Source organism: Protopterus annectens, chromosome 1.part2 (genome assembly GCF_019279795.1).
Source record: "Protopterus annectens isolate FY-2018-M chromosome 1.part2, PAN1.0, whole genome shotgun sequence".
NCBI lineage: Eukaryota > Metazoa > Chordata > Ceratodontiformes > Protopteridae > Protopterus > Protopterus annectens.
The window spans coordinates 862,369,785-862,379,695 of record NC_056727.1 but is presented as its reverse complement, the minus strand read 5'-3'; the positions used below and the strand labels follow the sequence as shown (position 1 = coordinate 862,379,695).

The 9,911-nt window shown below is 35.2% G+C and overlaps 1 protein-coding gene across 1 annotated transcript in view; it reads right to left on the bottom strand.

Annotated features, from left to right (window-relative positions):
* The window catches only part of LOC122792418 (trichohyalin-like), a 261,589-nt gene that overhangs the window by 44,127 nt on the left and 207,551 nt on the right, over positions 1-9,911 (bottom strand). Inside the window, exons 19-20 of the mRNA XM_044060207.1 lie at positions 5,842-5,994; positions 565-741 (exon numbers count right to left, since the gene is read on the bottom strand). Of these exons, the coding sequence (XP_043916142.1) occupies positions 565-741; positions 5,842-5,994 (330 nt within the window). The remainder of the gene's footprint in view (positions 1-564; positions 742-5,841; positions 5,995-9,911) is intronic.

Here is a 9,911-nt window from a genome sequence, read left to right as displayed (position 1 = left end):
AAGAAGACAATGGGGTGTCTGAGGGAGAAAAACAGCCTTTTTAAGCATGAGTGATGCTACTCTAATGTAGTTGCTAGGGAGATGAAGTAGCATTTTCTGAAGAAGTTTTAAGGCAGTAAGAAATTTCTTGGAAGCAGAGGAAATTGCTGGGAGAGCATATTCAAGTTAGGGCAGGAGAATCCTTAACCTATGTCTTCCCTTCCTACAGTAGACAAAAGTGAAAGTGTTTTTTCACTTACCATTCTGTAATGTCACTTAGCTGAACCTTGTGACACCAGCTTATGAAAAGTATAAACTCTCCCAGTAAGAAACACTGTGAGATATCTTAATCCTCAAGTATCACTCATGAAAGAAAGCTCTGCAAATCGCTTCACAAGGTAATATACAGATTTCTACATGTACATAAATAAGGTCATATTAAAAATGGAAATAAAAGCATACTTTTTGAAAAAGAACAGATAAGTCATACATGTTTCAGGGAAAGTACAGAAAACATAGTAACAGCCTTCAGATCTTCATTAATAAAGCATTTGAATACTTATCATAAGAACAAGGTGCCCTTACCTCAGCATGGGTCTTTTTTCTTCTTTTATCCATCAATATCTTGTATCTTTTCTCAGTCTCTAGTCTCCTACTAGTTTCCTCAGGAGCAGGGGAGGGCTTCTTTTCACTAGCTGGGATGCACTCTTTTTCTGATTCATGGCTTTCCTTTTGCTGTACACACTCAACATCCTCTGGCACCTTTTGATAAACAAAAAGTACACACAATGTGTATACAAATGCAAATCTTGAGGCATGCACAATTAATTTAAAACACTTATGAGAAATAGGTAGCTGATTCCTGTGAATAGTATCATTCCAACCAAAACTAGGGTACAAAGTAATCTGTGTCCTGAATCTTTGTAATTTAGGTAGCATGCGTGATTTGGCATGCATACATATACATATATATTTTTGTAAGTTAATAAACCAATTTATTTACTTATTTATTAGCATTTGTTTACCAGGATAGTCTGACCAGGTACATTTAAATGCAGCTTTTCAGAGGAGCTCAGGGGAGAAGAGCTGCAACTGAGACAATAACAGGTGTATGTAACATGATCAAGAAAGTAAGATTACTCTTTTTTAACTATTACAAATAAATTATAAACACAAAGCAGTACTTTAATAACAACATTTATAAAGAAGTAGAGTATTAAATTAGAAAAAGCAATTTATGGCAGTTTCATTCTAGCTGTAAGAGACAAGTGCGAAGTATATTTGGGTGTCCAGGCACTCAGATTCCTGAAATGTATATAAATGATATACACACATAAGAACATATTTAGATATAAGGTGACAGTGGATACCATCTTCAGTTGCTGATTAGGCACAAATCAAGCCAGTTGTAAATCTCTTCAGAGATTATGTTGAACAATTAAAGAAATGCAAGAGATACTGAGGGACAAGAAGAATGAGGAATTTCAAATTTACTAAGCTGTTTGATTTAATAAACTGCTCCGTCGCAGACTACTTTAAACTACAACAAAAAGACAAAATAACAATGGTAAATACAGAGTACATGTGGCCAGACCGACACAAACAACAGCCCACAACGTAACATGTTACTGAGAACATAGCTCCGCATTACAACACATTCTGCTAATGACAGAGAGATACTGTTTAGTTTGGAAACATTTAATGAAACGTTAGATTCTCTTTTTTGGGGGGAAAGTTAAAAAAGAATTAAGCACCGCCATCTTCAAGACGTTGTTAGTCACAGTGACGTATCTTATCAAAGTGTTTTACAGAATAAGTTGTGAAAGGCTGTACTATGGAAACACAAAAAATAGTTTCCAATGAGTCTAATGCAGCTGCCTTTTAATATTCATAAAATTAAAAACTACTGTGTTGTAGTATTAATCTCTAATACTTCTCTAACTATACTGAAAGTAGATTTCTCCTTTTTTATGGAATATCCACAGTTTACATTTTAATTACAACAGTTGTTACCTTTTCAAGATTTAAACTTCCATGGGATTGTTACTGTTAACACAGTTATCACAAAAATACTATATTTAGAGGCTCCAGGACACATCTGAGTAGTTTGGATTAAATAGAGCTTTAAGTATAATAAGCCTTCCAGACCAATATAAAATATGTAAGATTCTGTATCAAACCAAACTGGGACAAATGTCCAAAATTAGGGGGTTTATATAGGAAACACACCCACTGCCCCTTATACTTCATGCTATATTAAAGTTCTCACTGCTTAAAAAAATTCACCTGGAAAGTCAGCATTACATAGTGAAAGTCAAATACTTCTATGGATATTAAATGCAAGCATTTATCATTTTCCTTAAGTTCATTGAAACTTCACCATTTACAATCCTTGTTGCTGAACCCTGTACTGCTCGATCAGTTTCCTCTTGACTGAAAAAAAAAACAACATGCCCATACTACCTTCTCAGCTTACTAACAATAATGACATATTTAGTCTTGGTGACCTTCTTCTTTTATTATGGTTCTCAGCACTGACGTGTGGTTTATATTGCAGCAAGAATGATCCTCTCACAGTATTCCGATCCCTAAAAAAACAGTGTGTGCCTGTTTCATCCTGACGAGTTGTACTATATCATGATGTGTGGGAGGATATAGTCATGTATATGTGTGTGTCTATATATATATATATATATATATATATATATATATATATATATACACTTGATATTGACTGGAATTCCAGTAATGTATTTAAAAAGTAATTTATTTTTTCATGCCTCACAACCTTTGTGTTTCCATCTAGATATTAAATAAGTTGTCATGTAGCCAATGCATTGAAATATATTTTTCTTCCACACTTCATTTTGCCTTGATTGGACTCTCATAATGATGGTCTGGCACCCAGGGCAGTGTATTTAATTAAAGTTCCAGTTGCTGTGGTTTTGAGCATAGCTCCACCCCCTTTCTCATGTGTTTAACATTAGACACTTAAGGTGTTTGGTCAGATCACTTACTTTCTTTCATTCCTAACATATTCAAGCACCTAAACTCTGCTACAAACTCTCAAACTCTCTGATAACAGAACAAAGAAAACCTACTAGGATGAATGTATTCATTTCAAGACTTGAACACCCATTGTCTTCACATACCTTTTATAGTAAATTCAATATATAACTTTCTCATGCTACCATAAATACCATCCTATACAAAAAATCCCATTTTGTTACCCTTTCATAGGAAAGAAAACATAATTTTACTACCCTGCACAATGCCATTTCTCTACCAATCCCAGCTAAGGCCTCATTATCACAAACTGCTGTCAACTTCTTACTCAAAAAATATAAGTAGCAGACTTATTATCTACTGTGATGTACTGATAAAGTATTTACTTCTGCTTCACAAAAGAGCCATCCAGCTCGTATTAGAGATGAAAAAACGACAACATTTTCAAAAGAAAACAGAAGGGAACACCTCAGAGAAAACTAAAAAGTATAAATATTTTAGAGCACTGTTCTTTAATTACATTTGAAAATCTGTTCAACATACTGACACTGAAATTAAATTTTATTGGGACTGCTTTCATCAGAGAATGTGTTTCTTTAATTGGATTTACATATACAATACTGTACATCAAGGAACACACTGCACAATCTGTATATTTTGTTTTGACTCTACATTATTCCAGTTTTGTCATCTAGGCCCTGGTCATTGCTAAAAAGAGTCTTTGGATCAGGTTACAAATAAAATAAACGTAATTCACAGTGTAAGCAGTATACCTTATTACATTCAGGGATATGAACATGTGATGTACATTTCCTAGATATCCCCACCAAGTCATTTCAGAATAGAGATGCAACTAGGAAAAAAGTGCCACTACATAATAAAATGGGTAAAACCAGTTATTTAAATGGATTATTTTTACTACTTTGTACAACAGCAATACTCACAGCACAGCCATAGAAGAATCAGGATTCCCCATACCAGCCATATCATGACTAAATCATGGATGGTTACGGATTATTACACTAAAATACAATGGAGTCTTGAAGCTCTGAAACTTTAGACAAAATGTGCCATACAGTTATGGCAAATATTACACTACTTCAGAGCAAGAAATGTATAACAAAATACTGCAGCTAGAATTTTAGGTATATGTTTATGGTACAATTCTTCTGAGTCAGCCCCAGGCATTGTTGTTATTTTTACCCATTTCTCATGCAGTAACATCTTTTGCCTACACCTTGTGACAACATTACATGTACAGCATGAAAATCTCCCCAAAACCCATATCTTACCTTGGTTAAATGGCTTAAATCATTCACACCTGACAGCAGTCAGTTGATACTTTAGATGACTAACTGATGGCAGGCTACACACTAAAGTGCCTGGAGGTCAGAGTCACAGTAAATTTAAATGTGAAAACCTTCTTTTAAACAGAACAAATACATATTAATTTTAACCGTACAATTTCAGTTAAAATATTTCACACATTAAACTGCTTAAATGTGGCACTTAGCCATGAATGTGGTACTTTCATTAAGTTATCGTGAAATAACTTAATGAAATGCTTTTCATGTGCTTTAGGGTTTGAATGAGACAAGTCAGCCTACTCAACTAACACTTCAGATGCGAAATGTGACATGCAACAATTGGTGTTCTAGGTATGAATGTGTTAAGTAGTATACAGGAAAGAAAGTTGTGCAAATATCATCTTGGTATAATACATACTTTCAAATGAGACCAAGTGAAAACTTTACTTAAACAATCTGTCACCCATGTTTTTTTGCAAGTGGAAAGAATATTTTGTCTTACTTTAGGCAAACTGCTGAAAGCACATCGTGGACCCTACTACCAAGTCAATTGTTAGTAAAACATTTGTTTTTTTCTATGAGTACAAGCTGACACCTATCTAAGCAGGAAATGGTTCTCTTTGTTCACTCTCCATCGCCTGCTCTTCCCATCCCTTTTGCTTCTTTCCAGTTTCTTTGGGAGCAAAAGACAAAGACTTTCCAATAGCCTGGGTTTCTACTTTCAAAATTTCATGAACATTGTAATCTGTCTCATCCACCTTAATGCAAAACAAAACAAATGTGGTGGGAGCAAAAGTCACTTAACACACAATTTATGTCAAATACAACAGAAAAAAAAACAGGTTTTAGATTTTTGTAGCCTAACATTCCTACCTAGATTATATGCAACAAGCAAGCAAAGATGCTCCCAAGCCCTTACAATTTAGGCAGCACATCTCCCTAAGGTTACTTATTTGAAGGATTAGCCAAATAAAAAAATACATTTTATTCATATGTCACCCAAGTAAATAAACTGGCCATTCTCAGTTAAATACAATAAAGCAGGGAATCTCAAAAATACTGGAGAAAATATATCACGCAGCCAAACAAAAATCCTACAGTATCCTTCAGCTAAAAAATACCATTAATAAAATAAAGCAAGTTTTTAATTAATAAAAATTACTGCACCGTTGAAGTCAAGCAACACTCATGAGGAATTATTTACTACTTTCGACATACTAACGTCACTATACCTTCTGAAATACCAAATGAAAAATACGAAAATCTAAAAATGAACCACTCCTTAGAAAGCCTTATTGTATAAGTTACACACAAAAGTAAGCCCTGCAGTTTCTTGATGTAATGTACAAACTAAATCATCAACACAAACAAATTCAAATGAAAAACAAATATTAAAGCATCCTTGGTTTTTAGCCATCTGGTAAAATAAAAAAAAAGTTTTAAAACAGGTAAAATGGTAAAAGAACAGCAGATAGCATTTTGCACTGTACTAAAAGGAACTGGATTTAAAAAAATTGCCTCCATTGTACTAGTACAAACTGCAGCTTACCTGACTACGAATCACTTCTGGGATTTCCTCAACCTCATGTTTCTCTTCAGTTTCTTCAGAAACATGGGAGGGAGACTTTCTTTCAGCTTGGATTCTTCTCTTTGCAAGTTTATCTTCTAGACTTCGCTTTGCAGATTTAACAATCTTCTCCATCTTAACACAATACAAAGTGTACATAAACATGAAAAGAGATTCAACAAAATTGATGAGGACGAGCAATTTACTTAATATAAAACTTATCATAAATAAGACAATAGATTTCTGTGCCCTAATATGCCAACATAAAGCACAATCAGAAAGCAAGTAAAGTATCTCTTGAGACTTCGCAAGCATAGCAGCAAGATTGCCTTTAAATACTTAATACTTATCTGCAGATTTAACAAAATAAAATCAATAAGCAATTTCATTTGTTGTTTGTTTGTTGACCACATAAGTGAACTGGTGATTTTCAGACACGCTTGATACAAAACCTAGGCCAGAACAGTAGGTTTAAATGCACAGTATATGTGGGCAGTTTATCGTACCAATCAGAACGTGTCTAATAACTGTCCATCTCCACGTGCTTTCTTATAGTCAGACATATTTTTATCAATGCAGGGCCCATACATCAACATGCATTACTGAGCTTACATCCTGGGCACTAAAACAAGTAAGATGACTGGGAAACATACATCATTTAAATTGCAAATATTTAATGAACATTTAGAAGCTGTGCTTGGTGAAAGACAGTTCCACTGAACTAAAGGTTAGTTTTGGGAATACATCATATCAATAATTTTTTCAAAAAAAATATAACCCCCTTAGACTGGAAAACATTAAAAACTTACAAGATGCCATCCTCTCCCATTCATACATTTTTAAAAAATGATTGTTTTAGCAATATTTTTAAATAACTGCTGTAATACAACAGCAGTGAAAAATGCTTTCTCTAAGTTTCACTACTGGTAGTTTGTATGTCAAATTAGAAAAGTTATATTCTCAAATTTAAATTTCTCAATTTATCATGCACATAAACATGTATGTCTAAATATGTATATATATATATATATATATATATATATATATATACATATACACACACACACACACACACACACACACACATACACACACACACATATATATATATATATATATATATATATATATATATAGATACATATACAGATATGGCTATAGCTAACTTGGTCAACAGACATTTTTGCGACACAAATGAGCCTCTGTAAAAAGTCAGCAAAAGAAATGCTGAGTGACTTCTGATTGGTCGGCAAAGGTTAAGTGGTAGTGCAGGGACTTTATGTGTAAGTGTGTGTGTTTTAGATTTAGGGAAGGTGCTTCGAAAAGGAACAATGAGTGTGTGTATTTTAGAATAAGTGTAAGTGTTAAGAAAGGGAACAAATTTACTGTGTGTGCACATGCACGAGTGTATGTGTGTGTGTGTGTGTGTGTGTGTGTGTGTGTGTGTGTGTGTGTGTGTGTGTGCATGCTTGCTTGCGTGCGTGCATGTCCGCTCTGTCTTGTATAGTGACAGTGTTAATGAAAAGGACTTTTTCTAAGGGAAGCTGCATGATAGGGTTAGAGTTAATGCACATTAGAGGAATTACAAAAAGCCCTCTCCATAACCCTATTACTATTCAGACAAGTCTGGTAGGGTTACAGGTAGTACATCAGAAAAGGACATTTTGTTCTCTTTTTCAATGTACTGTATGACACTCTGGTATGTTGTTGCTATGGTGAATGGTCGAAATGTTTTGATCAATGTTTTTAGTGTCAATCATGAAAGAATATGATCATTCATTTCATATATACATGGGTGTATATATACATATATATATATATATATATATATATATATATACATACACACATACACACACACACACACACACATACACACACACACACATAAAAATACATCTATACACACACACAGACACATATATCTATAGCTACATATATGTGTATGTGTATATATATATATATATACACACACACACACACACACACACACATATATATATATATATACACACACACACACACACACACACACACACACACACACACACACACACACACACACACACACACAGGGATAGAGGGAAGTGGTGACTGATTTCAGGTTTCAGCAGCGGAAGCAGATTGAACTCAAATGCATTTACATACTTCTGACGAGTTCTGCCAGCTTCTTGTACTGCATCAGTACTTCCTGGAAATTAGAAGTATTAGAAATACTATCTCATTGGCATAAAAAAGATAAAACAAGAGTGGATATTTGCCAAAAATCATCTCTTCGGCATGGAACAAAGCCCACCATACCTCTACAACCTTCTTACTTAATATAAATATTGACCAAAGCATATCAAATAGCTGCAGAGCCATAGCTAGTTCATCTCATGCCCAGGGCCTGACTCTGATTGGGTGCCCTGATGACTCAGGTTTTCAGTTAAAGAACAAAAAGGTCCATTTCATTCAACTGGTTCTCAGAGCCAAATACCCTCTCCTTCCCTATCTCCCCCCAAAAAAGCTCCATCACATGGCCCCTAACCATGCCTTCTGCTCTTCAGTGGAAGAACAAAATAATAATACTAATAGTAATAATAATAATAATAATAATAAAACATTTAACTGGTATTTTATAAAACTGTAGAAAGTCTTTTGATACAATCAGCTTGCTACAGCCTTCTCCAAAAGAGCTGATGAACTAAACTCCCCTTCTGTACCAGCACTCAGAAATAGGAATGCAGAAACTGCACTTTATTATCACACACCCTAACACCTTATGCCGGAGGCAGCTTCCCCGTTCACCCTACCCTTGCTACACTTCTGTACAGCTGTGGCAAATCTTACAATATCAGACATAAATGTCACTAACAAAATACTGTTAGATTTTGAGTAAAGACTTCGTATACACTTCCAGATGACATAATCCCAGTGATTGTAGATGCTTATGATTGACACCAACCGCTCTTTAAATATACCAACTCCGAGATCGCACTACAGTGCAGAAAAGGGAAATCTTCCCATTCTGTGCTGTGTGGAGATCTCTGTTAAAACGTTCGAACTTTCAAAAGTTTAATCATATGGTGTCGACCATCTGACATTCGAACTTTTGAAAGTTCAAGCATCCAATATAGACCTTATTTATTTGAGTGATAATGGATTGTGAGCTTTAATGCAAACAAATTTTGAGCATTAATGTTAGCAATACAACATTCTAGCTCCAAACTGTGTCCAGGAAACAGATACGCACTACCAGCCCATGTTAGTGAACTGCCTTTTAGGCTGGGGTTCAGTTTAATAAGTTAAGATCTGATTAGGAATTGTGTGAGCAAGTATAAGTGACAGGGGTATGAGCAGAGGATTTATGAGTTGCATATAACCAGAGTAGGCATGGAGGGAGGACTTGGGACACCAGCTGGGTGGTAGGCACGCAGCAGACTATCTACAGAGTAAAGTGAAAGATCATCCTTCCTTGTTAGGGTTTAGGTTATTTTATTACCCACAAGGCTTGTTCTGCTTTAATGAGTTATAGCTTAAGGGCTTTCATGAATTGCAGAAGATTGTGGGAGTACTGAATGGAGGCAGGTACGGATTGCAAATTTTAAGAGTTGGGCCCACAGGAGCTATGATTGCTGCATTTTTTGCTTGATGTGGCAGAGTGTAGGGCTGGGATGTGGTCTGCATAAGACCTAAGGTTTTAGATTATTTCTCTTTCAGAAAATGTACTAGCCAGAGTGGAGAAACAGTTTTGCTTAAGCAGTTGGAATTGGTGGAAACTAAGAAGACAATGGGGTATCGGAGGGAGAAAAAATAGACTTTTTAAGGCCCGAGTGATGCTCCTCTAATGTAGTTGCTAGGGAGATGAAGTAGCATTTTCTGAAGAAGTTTATACGGCAGTAAGATATTTCTTGGAGGAAGACAAAATTGTCGGGAGAGTATTTTCAAGTTAGGTCATGAGAATCCCTAACCTATGTCTTCCCTTCGTATAGTAGCTTTATAGGTTCATAGGTATGGTACTAGGTTAATGGCCCTGGGGCCTTTACAAGTCTAGTCCATAGGATTACCCT